This window comes from Giraffa tippelskirchi, chromosome X, assembly GCF_054371585.1.
Source record: "Giraffa tippelskirchi isolate mGirTip1 chromosome X, T2T-mGirTip1v1.2.pri, whole genome shotgun sequence".
NCBI classification, from domain to species: Eukaryota; Metazoa; Chordata; class Mammalia; order Artiodactyla; family Giraffidae; genus Giraffa; species Giraffa tippelskirchi.
In genome coordinates this window covers 87,342,800-87,360,207 of record NC_137289.1, presented here as the reverse complement: position 1 = coordinate 87,360,207, position 17,408 = coordinate 87,342,800, and the positions used below count along the sequence as shown (strand labels likewise).

At 49.8% G+C, this 17,408-nt stretch overlaps 1 protein-coding gene and 1 long non-coding RNA gene across 3 annotated transcripts; one reads left to right on the top strand and one right to left on the bottom strand.

Annotated features, from left to right (window-relative positions):
* The first annotated feature begins 728 nt into the window (after positions 1–728).
* LOC145535968 (uncharacterized) lies at positions 729–6,799 on the top strand. Its single transcript, XR_014075556.1, has 3 exons — positions 729–968; positions 1,287–1,323; positions 6,158–6,799. It is a non-coding gene; the product is annotated as an uncharacterized LOC145535968 (long non-coding RNA).
* Positions 6,800–8,229: 1,430 nt separating this feature from the next.
* On the bottom strand, positions 8,230–12,297 carry LOC145535828 (uncharacterized protein CXorf49 homolog). 2 transcript variants are annotated; one of them, XR_014075507.1, is made up of 7 exons: positions 10,822–12,260; positions 10,041–10,197; positions 9,427–9,503; positions 9,109–9,154; positions 8,655–8,725; positions 8,505–8,546; positions 8,230–8,400 (listed from the first exon to the last, which is right to left on the bottom strand). XR_014075507.1 is itself a non-coding variant. In XM_081564167.1 (6 exons), exons 1-5 carry the CDS (start codon positions 12,295–12,297, stop codon positions 8,506–8,508), a joined length of 1,797 nt encoding a protein of 598 aa, XP_081420293.1. In that variant the 3' UTR covers positions 8,230–8,400; position 8,505. The 2 variants fall into 2 exon arrangements, 1 of the variants encoding a protein (XP_081420293.1); XM_081564167.1 differs by lacking the exon at positions 8,655–8,725 and having other exon boundaries at positions 10,822–12,297.
* Positions 12,298–17,408: the final 5,111 nt, after the last annotated feature.

The window sequence follows — 17,408 nt, the reverse complement described above, 5'->3', positions numbered from 1 at the left end:
GATGGAGCAGTTGAGGCAGAGATGTTACAGAAGAAAACGACAATCCCTTTGTCAACTGGCCACTTAGGGAGAAGTACGCCGACCACTCATCACTGAGCGCGGGATTCCACTGCCCATTCTCCCATTGGGTCATAAGACTTGTGGTGGAAGGGAGGCTGGCAAATGCTTTCAGCACGTGCTAGGCGCCCAGCGCCTACATTCTGAAGTTTCATCCTCACCTACCAGGAGACCTGCGCCCTCAGTACCTTCCTGCCTCCTGCTCCACCCACTTTGTACACAGTAAGGGCTCAGGGCTGTGACTGGAACCGGAAAGGGGAGGTGGGACAGGAGGAGGTGGGACGAGAGGCTTGACAGAGGTATACACGCAGCATCACCTTCAGCCACCAACTCGCCATCTGCCGGGACGGCCTTTGGGCTTGGCAGGAAACCACAGGAGGCCCTCGACCCCATTGGTTACACCTCGAGGGGGCGGGCAAACAAGGCGCGTGCTAGTTGGCAGGAACCGGACCAATGAGGAGGCGCAGCGCTGGCAAGCTGAAAGCTTCGCGAGATTTGCTGTGATTGCCTGACCGTGCTGCTTTACGGCGCGCTGCAGATGCCGCCCCCCTCGCATGCCCTGAACGTTACCGCCGCCGCCCCCTCGACATGGTTGATAAATCGTCGCCGCCCCAGGTCCGCGGCGACCCAGGTCGCGACATGAGCTCCTCAGATGATGAGGCGGCTATTAGGGGAGTGGGTTTCAGCTTAGAGGGCGGGGAGCACACAAGCGGCCTTGAGGTCCGCTCCACAGCTCTGCAGGGACCCAGGCCCGGCCCTGAGCCGGGGGCAGCGCGAAACGGCGAGGGTGAGGGTGGGGATGGCTTCCTAGATCCTGAGTGCTTCGAGTCAGAGCGGGAGGTAACAGAAGCGGGAGGGCAGGTGCTGTGTGGCCGCCTAAAAGCAAGAACCAGAAACGGAATCTTAGCAAGGTGAATCCTACAGGATATGCAAAAGGGAAATACATCATATGCCATGAGTAGGTTCATCCCGGGGCTTCCCTGGTGACTCAGATGGTAAAGAACCTACCTGCAATGCGGGAGACCTGGGTTCGATCCCGGGAGGAGGGCATGGCAACCAACTCCAGTATTCTTGCCTGGAGAATCCCCATAGACAGAAGAGCCGCTGGGCTCCCCCCTCCATGGGGTCGCAAAGTGCCGGGCAGGACTCAGCGACTAAGCACAGCACAGCACACAGATTCACCCCAGGAATACAAACTTGATTTAATTTGAGGTGATATATCATTCCAGCTCATCAGACTATGGGAGAAAACCACGTTCAGAAAAAGTAAGTAGTGTCAATATCTATTCATAATGTACTTTTAAAAACATTTCTTTTAATTTAATGTTTATTTTTAACTGGCGTGTAGTTGATTTACAATGTTGTGTTAGGTTCAGGTGTACAGCAGAGTGATTCAGTTATACATCTACATATATCCATTTCTTTTCTGATTCTTTATCCATAAAAATTATTACACAATGTTGAGTAGAGTTCCCTGTGCTATACAGAAAGCCCTTGTTGATTATCTATTTCACATATAGTAGGCTGTATCTGTTAATCCCGAACTTCTAATTCATCCCTCCCCTACCGCTTCCTTTCCCTTTTGGTACTCATAAGTTTTCAAAGTCTGTTTCTGTTTTGTAAATAAGTTCCTTTGTACAGTTTTTTAGGTTCCACCCCTAAGGGACATTTGTCTTTCTCTTTCTGACTTTCCTCACTCAGTATGACAATCACCACATCCATCCATGCTGCGGCAAGTGGCATTATTTCATTCTTTGTATGGTTAAGTAATATTCCATTGTATATATGTACCACATATTCCTTATCCATTTCTCCGTCGTTGGATATTTAGGTAGCTACCGTGTCTTGGCTGTTGTAAAGAGTGCTGCAATCAACATTTGAGTGCATGCATCTTTTCAAATTATGGTTTTCTCCAGATACATGCCCAGGAGTGGGATTGCTGGATCTTACGGTAGTTCTATTTTCAGTTTTTAGGGAAACTTCATACTCTTCTCCATAATGGTTGTACCAATTTATGTTCCCATCAACAGTGAAGGAGGATTCTCTTTTCTCCACACTTTCTCCAGCATTTACCGTTTGTACATTTATGATGATGGCCATTCTGATAGGTGTGAGGTGATACCTCATTGTAGTTGTGATTTGCATTTATCTGATAATTAATGATGTTGAGCATCTTTTCACGTGCTTTTTGGCCATCTGTATGTCTTCTTGGAGAAACACAATTTCTGCCCCTTTTTATAAAACATAATGGGCAGATTTTATATATATATACGTATGTATGTATGTATGTATGTATGTATGTATGATGAGCTTCATGAAGTGCTTGTATATTGGAAGGTAATCCCCTGTCTGTCACATCATTTTCAAATGTATTCTCCCATTCTGAGGGTTGTCTTTTCGTCTTGTTTATAGTCCCCGCCCCACCCCCCACCCCCCCCGCCACCTTTGCTGTCCAAAAGCTTTTAAGTTTAATTGCATCCCACTTGTTTATTTTCGTTTTTATTTTCATTACTCTAGGAGGTGGATACAAAATCATATTGCTGTGATTTATGTCAAAGAGTGTTCTGCATATGTTTTCCTCTAAGAGTTACATAGTGTCTTGTGTTACATTTAGGTTGCAATCCATTTTGAATTTATGTTTGTGTATGATGTTAGAGAATGTTCTAATTTCATTCTTTTCTGTGCAGCTGTTCTCCCAGCACCACTTATTGCAGAGACTGTCTTTTCTCCTTTGTATATTCTTGCCTCCGTTGTCAGAGATTAATTGACCGTAGGCGCATGGGTTTATTTCTGGGCTTTCTATCCTGTTCCTTTGATCAATATTTCTGTTTTTGTGCCAGTACCATACTGTTTTGAAGACTGTACCTTTGTAGTATAGTCTGAAGCCCAGGAGCCTGATTCCTCCAGCTCCATTTTTCTCTCTCAGGATTGCTCTGGCTATTCACAGTCCTTTGTGTCTCCATACAAACTTTGAGAATTTTTGTTCTAGTTCTGTGAAAAATACCATCGGTAATTTGATAGGGATTCAGCATCAGTAGGTTGCACTGGGTTGTATAGTCGTTCTGCCAATATTGATTCTTCCAATCCAAGTGATCTCAGAGAGGCAGCAGTGAGCTGTGGCTTTAAGTTTGCCCCTTTGAAAAATGCATTTCTCAAGGAGGCAAAATCTGTAAAAAGAGGTACAGAGTTTATTGTTAGAGACACAGCACAACAAGTAGGAGAGCACACAGAGAAACAGCTTGTTTAGTTAAGACAGAGAAGGCAATGATACACACTTGGAGAGACAGGGTGTGGGCATCTGTCCTAATGAGGAGGAGTGCAGTGAGAGGCAGTTAAGTCACTTATATAGGGCAGTCCTTTTGGGTCTTTGTTTCCGTTTGGCCAGTTATCCTGTTTCTTTTCTCACACCTGACCTGCCCTAGGACCCTCCCCAACATGCATGAGCAACTCTATCCCAAGATGCATGCCAGCCCAGAGACCTATGGGGGAGACGTTGCATCACATATTATGGGGTGGGGCCCCTTTGTTTTTGACCCCCAAGGAGCCTTTCTGCCCATGTGCAGTGTCTCTCCTGCCCTGAGAATGGGACACACGTGACCTCTTGCTCTTTTACTCAAACGGAGAGTAGCCCCTCTGTCTCTGCCAGAGCTGTTATCTTAAAGTGTCCTCAGGAGACAAAGCCTGACTATTTACCCTGTATCTCTTATTCTTCCTCTTTCAAAGGGCAAGCCGGAGGTTGATTGTAAATACCTGGACTCAAGCCCACTTGCCTCCTTCCTTGGGAAATGGAAAGCAGAGGCTAGTTGCAAATGCTTGGCCTCACAAGAATATGATCTTTCTTTCCATCTGTTTATGTCATCTTCAACATCTCTCATTAGGGTGTTCCAGATGAGGATCTTTATCCCTTCCCTACCTCTGCCTTTCCCTTTTGGTAATCATAAGTTTTCAAAGTCTGTTTCCGTTTTGTTAATAAGTTCATTTGTACAGTTGTTTAGGTTCCACGTGTAAGGGACATTTGTCTTTCTCTTTCTGACTTTCTTCACTCAGTATGGCAATCACTACGTCCATCCATGTTGCTGCAAGTGGCATTATTTCATTCTTTTTATGGTTAAGTAATATTCCGCTGTATATAGGTACCACATATTCTTTATCCATTCCTCTGTCGATGGATATTTAGGTAGGTATTCTTGCCTGGAGAAACCCATAAAAGAGGAGCCTGTTGGGTTACAGTCCATGGGGACGCCAAGACTCACACACGACTGAGCAACTAACACTTTCACTTTCACTTACTAGCATATGAAATGAGCACAGTTGTATGGTAGTTTGAACGTTCTTTGGCATTACCCTTCTTTGGGATTGGACCCCATGAACAGGATAGCAATGTAACAGATTTCTATATAATAATTTTGTACTCTTCAACTTTACTGAATGGATTTATGAATTCTGGAAGATTTCAGGTGGCATCCTTAGGATTTCCAATGTATAGTAACATGTCACATGCAAACAGTGACAGTTTTCATTTTCCTTTTCCATTTTGGACTCCCTTTGTTTCTTTTTCTTCTCTGATTGCGGTATCATACTGTACTTTCTACAGTTTATTAAATAATATGGGTTTACTGAAATTAATTTACATAAAAACCTAAGTGCCTATAAACATTCGATTATGGAAACACCACTACAATCAACATAAAAAGCATTTTCATCAGCTACAAAATTGTTTCATTCTCTTTGGTAGTTTAACCCCTAATCTCAAGCCCGAGACCCTGGCAATCCCCAGTCTGTTTTCTGTGTCTATAGCTTGGCCTCCTCAAGAATGTGAAGTAAATGGAATCGGGCAGTATGTAGATTTATCCATTTGGATTCCTCAGAGAAAAGAACATATCGGTGACTTCTGGACGTGCAATGTACATTTATGTCACCTGAGTATAGTTACATGGGTTGATTGGTTCATGATTATTTGTGATACTGAGGGCTCACACGCTCCACAACGTGTATATGTATGGTCTGTTTAATTCAATGTAATTAATCTTTTATGTTTGGAAGGGTTATTTTAATAAAAAGCAATAGTAAATCCTTTTCAAAAAGTGAATCATCCTGGTAAAAGTCAGGCTGGCAGATACCTCAAGAGTACTAGGGAGGAAGAAGTGATTGGCTTGGAACAAAAGGGGGGTTCGAAACTACAGGCCTGTTCTCCATCTGCATCTGAGCAGTACTTACCAGGCCTTCAAGATCGCACGAGCACAAGGGCATCAAGCACACCACAGTTATTCAAACACTGGGACACTCCAGGGACTGGGATAGTTACCGAGGGACAGTCAAGGTGGAAAATCTGGCAGCCCCAGTGTGCCCGGCCGAACCTGGCCAATGCAGGTGAAACTTACCCCACATTAAGTCAGCTGAGTAGCAGCCTTCATTGCATCTGCAAGCATAACCCACTGTTATCACGCAAAGGAAAATACAAGCCAACTGCAGGGATTAGGACTTGGACATCTTTGGGCAAGTTTACTGTGCTCACCACCCCAGGCTCCCTCTTCAGGACTCACCTCCTCTACCTTCTTTGTTTGTGCCAATCTCCCTCAAGAGTCCAGAGAGAGAGGTAGGCCTGGGGCTGGGGCTGGGGCTGGTGGGGTGGGGGTGTAATGGGGAGGGAGCCTCTTCCCAGGTGTTGGACAGGCAGGACGGGGCCTAGGGCTCTCCAAAGCAGCTGTCACTGTCTCCCAGGCTGGAGAAGGGGCATGAGGGGGAAAGGCAACAGGGGTGCACCGAATGAGGCTGGGCTTCGGCCTTCCTCCTACCCTCTGGGGCGCAGATGTATTTCTTTAACCTATGCCTCAGATTTCCCGCTGGAAGTGGAAGGCTTGGGGCTGAGCCAAGGCCTGTGATGTATATGTTTCCAGCAACATTATAGTGAGGTAGTTGGTCTGAACTGTGTGCCCAGAGGAGGGAAGGGAGCCTGGTGAAAAGTGAGCGAGGGGTTGTGTTCACGCCCTCGCACCTCCACTTCCATGAGCTTCTCCAACTTCCTCACCCTGGTGACCACAGTCCCGTGCCCCACTCTGCCCAAGGGTGGTGCTGATGCTGGTGCTTGACTTCTCCCCAGGCACAACTTACCTACGTGTCTCGGTGGGCAGAAACCTCAGCGGGAAGGTCTCTGCCAAATCTACTCACTCGGACAACAGCGAGATGTGCTACACCACCAGGCAATAACCACCGGATCAGCTGTAAACTAAGTGATCAGGCCCTCCTGCTCCAGGGAGGGGTCTGAGTGGAAGGAGTAAGTCCCACGCATGTTCTTTGCTGACCCTTGAGGTCTGTGACTGGCCCAACCCTCGTGCTCTGTCCACCTGACCTCATGCCATGAGCCCCGGAAGGAAGTCAAGGTCAAAATGTGGGGGAAGGGCGGGCCCGAGGGCTCCCCATTGCTCAGGTGCAGTCACCCCTAACTCCCCACAAGTAATCCAGTTGGGGGGGGGGATCTCCTGTTTCTAAGATGGGCAGCCACGTCCCAGGTAGTCTCCGGAGCCACCCTTCCCATTTTCACTCATCCACACCCTCAGCAGTTGGCAGACATCACAGAATCGCAAGGTAGGATCCAGTGCCTCCTCCAGCGACTCCAACATTTTGGGATGTCCTGTCCTGAGGTTTGGTGAACTGCATCCTCCCCCTTCTATGTTTTGGGAACGTGACAACACCCCTTGAATAAAGGAGATCCGACCCTTGCTTCGGCTCACTCAGTGCCTTACAGAATCTGGACCAGGCTCTATTTCCATTACTCCCCGAATCACACCTTTCTGCCTCAAGGGGCATTATCCCTGATGACTTTAATTCACCCAGAGAGATGCCCAGGCACCAACTTTGAATGTGCTACCTACCATCATACCCTCTTTTGTGAAATAAAACCGTGGTCTTTCAGGAAGGGAGTCAGGCAGAACCTACCCTCATTTCACTCCAATACAAATGTGTCCCTCTGAGTCTCAGGCTGGCACAGCCCTGGGGTCTTGGCTGAGAGAAGGAAGTCCTCCCCAAACTTCAGGGCGGGAGGGAGGGACGGGAATTGAACATGGATTTCAGACTCAGTCTTGTGTGCCCTAACAAGTAGTCTGGGAGACTGAGCTGGGACACTCCGGGAAGTATCATTTGCAGGAAAATCTATGTCATGGGGCTGGTGGAACGGTATTTGATGGAGACCCTGTAAGAACACAGACTTACCAACCATACTTGTCATAGAGCCTGATGGGCCCGTTTCCACTCAAGGGCAGAGAGACATCCAGGCTGCAGGAGTGTAGGCTGGTCAGTTGGTTAGGGCAGGGAGGATATGAAAGCTCCAAGGACCGGACCATCCATGTCTAGCTCTCAGGGTGCACTCTGCCCCAGACTGGCACCAGACGCCTCTCCTGGCCTCCAGCTCAGCAACTAACCTGAGCTTTTCTCCTGTGTTCCCCTGTGTTCCCCTGAGCTTCGATCCTGCTCCCCAGTTCAGCGGGTCCAAGATTCATCCTCATGCCCTTTACTGAACCCAAGGAAGGGGAAGCCAAAGTTTTGGTGCCTGAGTCTCAGGGGTGAGTGCTAAAGAGAGCGGGGAGAGTACGCAGGTTCCTGCTTGCAAGGTGGCTCCGGGGGTGGGGTGGGGTAGGGACTCCACTGAGAGGGTAGGGCAGGGGAAGGGGGAAGATGAGCAAACCTGTGCCTGTTACCACCTGCTTAAGTAAACATGCAGGCAAGGTCATCGATGGCAAGCCAGGGGAGAGATCGAGGGTGCTCTGACAGGAAAGCAGAGTGGTCGGGGTAAGCAGGACAATGAGTGCAGTGAGGGAAGGGTGAAAGACTGGAGCTCTGTAAGGGGGTCATGACTTCCTTCTGACAGGGAGGCAGAATGGCAGCAATGAATGGAAACTCCTAAACCCCAGAGGAGGGTGTTTAGAGAACTAGAAGAGGGCCTTCAGGGAAAAGGAGGGACGTGCCAAGGTGGCCAGACAGAGCCCACACAGAACACACACTAGGGGCGCTCCGCTGGCCTGACGGCCTGGATGGTAGCACAGGCTGACCCAGAGTGCCCCCCACAGGATGCCAGAGGTACTGTTGTGGAACAGGCTCTGATACGGAGTGGCTCCCCACCAGGCCTTGCCCCATTCCCCCAACCCCTACCCCCCAGAGAGAGGACAGAACACAGAATATGAGAAGCCTTTTAATCAAAAACTGCTGTGAAACTGGGGCAGACAGGGGGCAAAACAAGGGGCAGAGGATGCCCTGGTGGAGGCAGAACAGGAGGCAACAAGCTTGGCCACAGCTCGTCGGCCCCGGAGGTAACAGCTGCTCCTCTTGCCGGAAGATACTGGGCTCAACCTGTGAAACAGCAGAGTCAGGGAAGAGCCTCAAGCCAGGGCCAGCCCACGGCCCTGCTCAACAGCCAGGACTGTGGGAAGGGGTGTGGGGTGTGTAACACTCACTTCAAAGGATCCGGAACTTGTCAACCTGGTACTGCATGGAGGCTGCAACAGGGAGAGGCATAAACAGGTGCTCTAGACAGACGGACATAGAAGCCTGTCCCCCTGTCCCCGTGGGGAACCACCTAGCCCTGCAACCTGAAACCCACATACCCCCAGCCCCGATGCAAAGAGCTCTGGGCCTCGTCACTCCCCACTACCGGAATTAAATGTGGAGCCATTTCCTAAAAGGAAACAAAATGTGCCAGCAGCTCTCAAGGTCGGGGCCACGCCCAGACCATTCAAAAATTGTCTCACAAACAATCCAACAAGAACCTCCGAGGCCACACCAGATCAACAAGGCATCTCTACAAGTCCTATCAGAAGGAGCTCTCTAGGACTCGCCTGGCTGGCAGAGTGTGCACGCAGTCCACACAGCACTTTGCTCCTTGTCCACACGCCCAGCTGAACATGCACCGCCCCCTCCAGGGTCAGGCGTGATAGGTTCTCCTCCCCACAGGAATGCTGGTCCCTACGAGGCCTCCTGCACCGGCAGCCCACCCACCCCAAGGGCCCACCCCACTTCTGCACTAAGAACCCACTGCTCTCTGTCCCTGGTTCCTCATACCAAGTTGCTCCTTAAGGTCGTCTATTTCTCTCTGTAGCACCAGACACTAGGCCAGCAGACACAGCAGGAAGAGAAACGGTTAGTATACACCCGCCTCCCCTCCTCCTCTCCCCCCGGGCCCTCCATCCCAAAGCCAGGTGTCTAGACTGGCAAGGGAAAGACTTTCCTCAGAGGAAAGGAGGTGGGCTCCCTCCCTGGGGTGTGGGATGGGGACGGGGCGGGGGGCGGGGGGGGTGCCCACACATGTCAGTTGAACTTGGACCCAGATCCCACCATGGGGTTTGGGTGTGCATTTCCAGGAGCCAGAAGAAGCATTACCCGAGGACAGCCCTGCCTTGCAGCTGGCTGCTGCCGCCTTTTCGGTCTTGGGGGATGGTCAGTTGGTTCGCGGTCACCTGACAGGGAAAGGACACACAATCCAGCTTCCCAGGCTCCCAGTGAGGTGGAAAGGGCCAAGCAGGGTCTAACGTGAGGTGAGGCAGTACCACCCTCTGCTAGCATCAAGCCTCCCCGGCTCTGCCCGGCAGGCAGCCCAAACCTTCTCTCTGGGCCTGCCCCTCCTATTCCTCAGGGGCAGCCATTTTACCACCATGGTCCCGAAAGACTGTGGTTCTGGGTTCGAGCCTCCCAGAGCGGCAGCCACGGCCAGCACCTGGGAGAGCAATGTGGGCGAACAGCACTTCACAGAAAACGCTATTAGCCTGCAGGTCTACGCCCAGAGTAGCTGTTGGGGCACTGCCACCGATCACCCCTGCCAAACAAATCCCACACAGAAGGTGATGGGGCCAGGGCTAGCCCTGCTGACACCTGTTTCCCATGGAAGAAGCAGCCTGAGAGCAAGGCTGAGGCCCCAGAAAAGAGAGAGAGAGAGACAGAGGTTTCTGCCCTCACCCCTGGTTCCCTGCCCCCATATCAAAACCCAGGACACTCACCTGAGGGGCCAGGCCCTCTGGGCATGACTTCTCCCTTGTTCATGGCCACGGGCTCTGAGTTTCCTGAATCCTGCCCGCCTCTGATGTTGACGTTGGTGCTGCTGGGTTCTCCTTGACGCACCCGTGGACAAGACGCCGGTGCCCTGTCAGTGGTCAGCTAAGAACAAAGATTTCTCACTGACCTGGAGTAAGGATGTGTGTGTGTGCGTGCGCCTGTGTGTACCAGTGCATTTATATGTCTATGTCTGTGTGTGTGAGACCTCGTGTGATTCAAGACCGAGCTGAGGCAGGGAACTGGAAAGGAAACTGAAAGGCTGATCTCTTCAGCACATTCCCTCTAAGTCAGCCCCAGGCCAGCAGGCAGAGCTGAGCTGGGGACAACAGTGTGGCACTGAGAAAGCCTGGGGCCCCTGCAAGGAAGGTTTGGGGATCAGCTAGGAAGTAGGATTCAGGAAAGTGATGTGTCTAAACACCGAAGCTCTGTGAATCTTTTATGGGGCCCCTCAAATCAATTCAGCTACCAGCTCTCCCTTCTACTCCAGCCCCAGCCTGGCTGGAAACAGGCCAAGGGTGGAGAACCCAGCCCAGCACACCCAAAGTGCTACCTTAACGTCTGTCCCTAGTAAAAGACCCCAATCTGGCATCCTAATGACCCAGTGACCGAGGGCCACCCAATGACCACCCCTGAGGGATGGACAGAGGGAGCACGGGTGAAGACCTGTGTCCTGGGGAGGATGGCAGGGGGAAGAGGGGGGAGCGAGGAGGGGCCTGGCCTACTCACTTGGCCCTTTGGGAATGGGTCTCTATTTGGGTCGTTGTCTTCTCCGGACACCGCCATTGCTGCCACCAACTCCCGTGCCCGCCTAGCCATGGATTTCTTCCGAGCGCCGGTTTGCTTGGATTCTTTGGCTCCCGAAGGGACCAAGGCATACTTCTTGGACCTCTCAAGCAGCGGGATGCCGGAGACTGGGGGGAAGGTGACCGGATCCAGGGGAGTGGCCGAGATTCCCTGCTCCCAGGAAGGGAAGGTTCTCCCCGGGGCAGGTTTGGAGACGCCCCTGAGGGATTTCTTCTCCTGGACCCCCTTCCTCCTAGGATTGGGCCGCGGTAGGCTGCCTGTAGTGGCAGCTGCAGTAGCTGGTGCTACTGCTACTCTCGGGTACCTGGGCAGGCTGCCCCCCTTCTCCTTGAGCATGCTCTGCAATTTCTTAGAGGGAGAGATGTCCCCCTGCTCTGCATAGCCCTGCCTGACCTGCCTTTCCACAACCGAGATTAATCCTCGCAGAGCCGAGGACTGGCAAGTGCCTGGCACGTTAAGGAGATTCTCCCTGCCTTGGACTTTTGAGTGTTTGGGTGTGTCCCCGGGGCCCTTGGGGCTGTTGAGCTTGGCCTGTCCTCCGTCTGTGCCATAAATGCTCACCCTCATCAGCTCTATCTCACTGAACTCATCAGAGGACTCGGAGTCAGACAGCAGCCCGGCTGGGCTTTCTGAGGGGGGCCGCTGGCGATCCACAGCCACCTTCAACCTACTCTTACTGCCTCTCTTAGGGTTTCCCCCAGCCTGGCCCGCCTCGAGCCTGCCAACCTCGAGAGGGCTGGCCTCAGCCTGTGCCTCTTCCCCAACCCTCTGGGCGGCCATGCCTCGACTGCCGGGTCGCTCCTCGAGGGCCCACAAGGGAGACCCTTCGCCGACCACGTAGCTCTCCGGAGACAGGCATCTGCGGATGCCCAGCAAGTCCAGGTTGGCCAGCTGCTGCAGGATGGCCGCCACTGACTCGTCAGCCAGCTGCAGGACGTCCCCCTGGTCGTCGGCCGGGGAACCAGGCCGGCCTTCGCGGCCACACAGCACCTGCCCTCCCGCTTCCGTTACCTCCCGCTCTGACTCAAAGCACTCAGGATCTAGGAAGCCATCCCCACCCTCACCCTCGCCGTTTCGCGCTGCCCCCGGCTCAGGGCCGGGGCTGGGTCCCTGCAGAGCTGTGGAGCGGACCTCAAGGCCGCTTGTGTGCTCCCCGCACTCTGAGCTGAAACCCACTCCCCTAACAGCCGCCTCATCATCTGAGGAGCTCATGTCGCGACCTGGGTGGCCGCGGACCTGGGGCGGCGACGATTTATCAACCAGGTCGAGGGGGCGGCGGCGGTAACGGTCAGGGCATGCGAGGCGGGCGGCGTCTGGAGCGCGCCATAAAGCAGCACGCGCAGGCGATGGCAGCAAATCTCGCGAAGCTTTCAGCTTGCCAGCGCTGCGCCTCCTCATTGGTCCGGTTCCTGCCAACCAGCACGCGCCTTCTTTGCCCGCCCCCTCGAGGTGTAACCAATGGGGTCGAGGGCCTCCTGTGGTTTGCTGCCAAGCCCAAAGGCCATCCCGGCAGATGGCGACTTGGTGGCTGAAGGTGATGCTGCGTGTATACCTCTGTCAAGCCTCTCGTCCCACCTCCTCCTGTCCCACCTCCCCTTTCCGGTTAGAGTCACAGCCCTGAGCCCTGACTGTGTACAAAGTGGGTGGAGCAGGAGGCAGGAAGGTACTGAGGGCGCTGGTCTCCTGGGAGGTGAGGATGACACGTCAGGATGGAGGCGCTGGGCGCCTAGCACGTGCTGAAAGCATTTGCCAGCCTCCCTTCCACCACAAGTCTTATGACCCAATGGGAGAATGGGCAGAGGAATCCCGCGCTCAGTGATGAGTGGTCGGCGTACTTCTCCCTAAGTGGCCAGAGGACAAAGGGATTGTCGTTTTCTTCTGTAACATCTCTGCCTCAACTGCTCCATCAAACGTTCTTGGCAGGCAGATTTGGGGGACAGTCTGGGGTTGACCTCACTCCCCCAGCTCTTTCCCCACTCTGAGGCAATTCAAAGAAGAGAGAGTCTCACTGTCCAGTCCCCCCTTCAAAGATGCTCACCACCGCTGACCCTGGAGATGTAAACTAAAACCACGAATCGGGCTTCCCGCACTAGGACGACAAGCTTCCAAGTGCTTAACCATTCCGAGAGTGGGTGAGTTGAGGAGCAAACCTCTGTGGCGGTGGTGCAAGAAATCCATTTGGGAGGTAATTTGGCTGAATCTAGGAAAAGCAACTTATAGAGCAGGGACCCTGTGCCCGGCACTCTTCTAAGTGCTATACATAAATAGTAATGCTTCCTTGTGACCCTCCTAGGACTATAGTACTACTGATCACCAGCCTCTTACAGGTGAGGAAACAGGTACTGAGAGGTTCAGCCACTGGCCCAAGGTCATTTGGCCCATGGGGATCAGTGGTAGAATTGAAACCAAGCAATCTGACTTCAGAGTCCTTGCTTTGATCGAAAGATCTTAAACCTTAAAAAAAAAAAAAAAAGAGAGGAAAGCCATTTTTTTCCTCTATCAGGAAGTCCACGGCCTGGCACACCTTCTAAAAGTGAGGGTTTATTTCTAAGATCTCTAGTTTACTCCACCGATCTATTTGTTAATATGGCACTAACATACAGTTTTCATTACTGTAGCTTTGTAAAGTTTTGAAATCAGGAAGTGTGAGTTCTCTACTTTTTCTTTTTCCAAATTGTTTTCCCTATTTAGGATCTCTTTTTAGATTCTATTTAAATTTTAGGACGAGTTTTTCTATTTCTGTAAAACATGCTATTGGGATTTTGATAGGGTTTGCATTGGATCTGTAGATCACTCTGGGTAGTGTGTTAGAGGAACAGATCCAGTGGAGTGTGTGTGTGTGTGTGTGTGTGTGTGTGTGTGTGTGTGTGTGTGTGTGTGTGTGTGTGTGTGTGTGTGTGTGTAAAAGAATTGACTCATTCGACTGTAGAGGCTGGTAAGTCCCAAGATCTAGAGGGTGAGTTGGCTAGCTGGAGACCCAGAAGAGCCAGTGGTTTAGCTCTAGCCCAGGTTAGAAGGCCTAAGAACCAAACCAGTAGAGCTGATATTTCAGTTTGAGTCTAAAGGCAGGAAAAGAAGCTGATGTCCCAGGTCCAAAGGCTTTCACGCAGGAGGAATTCTCTTACGTGAGGAAAGGTTGCCTTTTTGTGTTATTCAGACTATCAACTGATTAGGTAAAGCCCACCCACATTATCAGGAGGAAATCTGTTTTATCCAGTTGACTGATTTAAATGTTAATCTCATGAAAAAGCACCCTACAGAAACACCCGGAATAATGTTTGACTAAATACCTAGGCACTCTGTGGACCAGTCAAGCTGACACATAAAATTAACCACCTTAGATAGTGTGGACTTCTTAACAATATTTATATTCCTGTCTGTGCAGAGAGATGCCTCTCCATTTATTTGTGTCTTTTTTAGTTTCCTTCAGCAATGTTTTGTAGTTGGGAGTGTACAAGTCTTTTGACTCCTTGCTTGAGTTTATTCCTCAGTATTTTATTCTTTTTTGCTGCTAATGTCAATGGAATTGTTTTCTTAATTTCCTTTACAAATTGTTCTTTGTTAGTGTATAGTAATACAACTGAACTTTCCTTTTGGATTTTGTGTCCTACAACTTTTTTGAATTTGTTTATGAGTTCTACCAGTTGTGTCCATGTGTGTGTGTAAGGGTGTGTGTAATCTTTTGAGTTTTGCATGTACGAAAGCATGCTATCTTCAACAGAGATAATTTTACTTCTTTCTGACTTGGATGCCTTTTATTTCTTTTGCTTTCCTAACAGCTCTGGCTATGACTTCCAGTTGTTGAATACTAACATAATGGTGAGAGCGGGCTTCCTTGCCTTGTTCCTCACCTTAGAAGAAGCGATTTCAGACTTTCACCACTGAGTATGATGTTAGTTGTGGACTTTATTATGTCGAGGTAATTTCTTTCTACTCCTAGTTGTTTGACTGTGTTTTCTCATGAAGGAGTGTTGAATTTTTTGTGCATCTATAGAGAAGATCGTGTGATTTTTGTCCTTCATTCAGTTAATGTGTTTTATTACATTGATTGATTTTTGTATGTTAAGCTATCCTTGCACCAAGGGATAAATCCCTTTTGACCGTGGCACATAGTCCTGCTAATGTGCTGTTGAATTGTTTTGCTAGTATTTTGTCGAGGATTTTTGCATCCGCATTCATCCGGGAATGTGGCCTCTAGTATTCTTTTCTTTTGGTGCCTTTGATATCAGGATAACGCTGGCCTCATAAAATGAGTTGGGAAGTGTTCCCTCTTCTTCGATTTTTTGGAAGCATTTGAGAAAGATTGGTATTAATTTTTTAAATGTTTAGTGGAATTCTCCAGTGAAGCTATCAGTTCCTGATTTTGTGTGTGTGTGTGCGGGGGGGGGGTTCTCATTACCGATTCATTCTCATTGTTGGTCTATTGTGTTTTCTGTTTCTCCTTGATTCAGTTCTGGTAGATTGTGTGTTCCTAGGAATTTATCCATTTCTTCTAGGTTGTCCAATTTATTGCCACAATTGGTCATGATATTCTTGTAAAATCCTGTTTATTATTGTCACGTTGGTTGTAATATCCCCTCTTTTATTTATGATTTCAGTTACTTTAGTCTTTTCCTCTTAGTTAATCCAGCTAAGGACTTAAAAACAATTCTCTGTGTATAAAGAGGTTTGCTCACAACAGTGTTGTTTATAAGGGCAAAAAACCCTGACTGCTACTTACATTTTCATCACAAAAGCTACTAATATCTGTTGAAACTTGATTATGTGCTAGGCCCTCTACATGCATTATGTCATTTAATTCTCACAACAGCCATGTGAGGTAGACACTAATGTTATCCCTACTTTATATTCGAGGCACAAACATGCGATAACTTGTCCAAAGTCAAACATCTAGTAGATGGTGGAATCAGGATTTAAACTCTGGCCTTTGGGTTTATATAGATACAAATCTGTGTTATGCAACTATTAGCAGAGGAAGTATGTTGCAATAAATGATATCCTGCACTGTTCGAAGCAAGAACTCAAGAAATCTGCAAGTGCCTAAAATCGTTGTATTGAAACATGAATGTCCAGGATGGGTTTCTGGCAACCAGTGGGTCCAATGGCTCTGAACCTTTTTTTTGGTTATGGGCCCTGCGTTAGTCTGTTCGAGTTGCCAAAACCAAATACCACAGGCCGGATGGCTTAAACAAAAGACATTAAGTTTCTCATAGTTCGGGATACTAGAAGTCCAAGATCAAGGTGCCAGCCAGTTCAATTCCTGGTGTAGGCACTCCTCTTGTATTGCAGTTGGCCACCTTCTCTCTGTTTCCTCACATGACATTTCCTCTGTGTGTGGACGGAGACAGAGAGAGAGAGAGTGCGAGAGACCTGGTAACTCCTCCTCTTTTAAGGATATCAGATCCTATGGGATTAGGGCCCCACTCTTATAACCTCTGTGTGTGTTGTGCTTGGTCACTCAGTCGTGTCAGACTCTTGGTGACCCCATGAACTGTGGCACACCAGGCTCCTCTGTCCATGGGAATTTTCCAGGCAAGAATACTGGGGTGGGTTGCCATGCCCTCCTCCAGGGGAACTTCCCAACACAGGGATGGAACTCAGGTGTGCCACACTGCAGGTGGATTCGTTACCATCTAGCCACCAGAGAAGCCCAAGAATACTAGAGTGGGTAGCGTATCCCTTCTCCAGGGGTACTTCCCAACACAGGAATCAAACCTGTATTGCAGGCAGATTCTTTACCAGCTCCCTCAATCAACCCTAATTACCTCTCTAAAGGCTCCATCTCCAAATTCAGTCACTTTGAGCGTTAAGGTTTGAAGATAGGAATTTAGGGGCAACACAACTCAGCCCATAATAGGACTCCTTTGAGAATCTATTGAAAGCTCCATACACCCTCCCAAGAAGTGTTTGCACACAATTTCAGGAAGTTCTTGGAACCCAGGTTGAGAGCCACTGTTCTAGGTCACCTTCCTCTTTTCCCAGATGGAGAAACAAGAGGTTCAGAAAGGGGAAGTGCTTTTCAGCAGGTTAGGCGAGAGACAGGTCTCCTGATTGCTCATCAAGTGCTTGCCCTACCTTACTCCACCTTGTGTTAGGCCTGTCAGGTCAGCAATCCACGGTGACCCCAAAACACTAGAGACTCTGTGGATGCAGTGAAGGAGAGTGCTTCACCCGGGATGCTCAAGTGAGTGAACAAGGCTCTAGCTATAACTGACAGTAAATGGGACAGATTTCATTGTTTCCAGTTAGTCAGGAGGTTGGGAAGAAGCTGTACCAACTTCAACACCCATCCACAAGGGCTCTGAGTGTGAGGCGATGGAGGTGCTTCTGTCCTAACAAACAGCAAAGTGGGGACTGAAGAGGTATAGTTGAACTGTCTGCTGGCCTTGACATGGCACTGTCCCTCTACTCTCAGATTCCCCATTTGTACACCCCTCAGGAGTAGAACTGTTAGATTTCTACGTGAGATTATCTAGCTCTAATATTCTGTACGTCTGTGATTCTGGGGC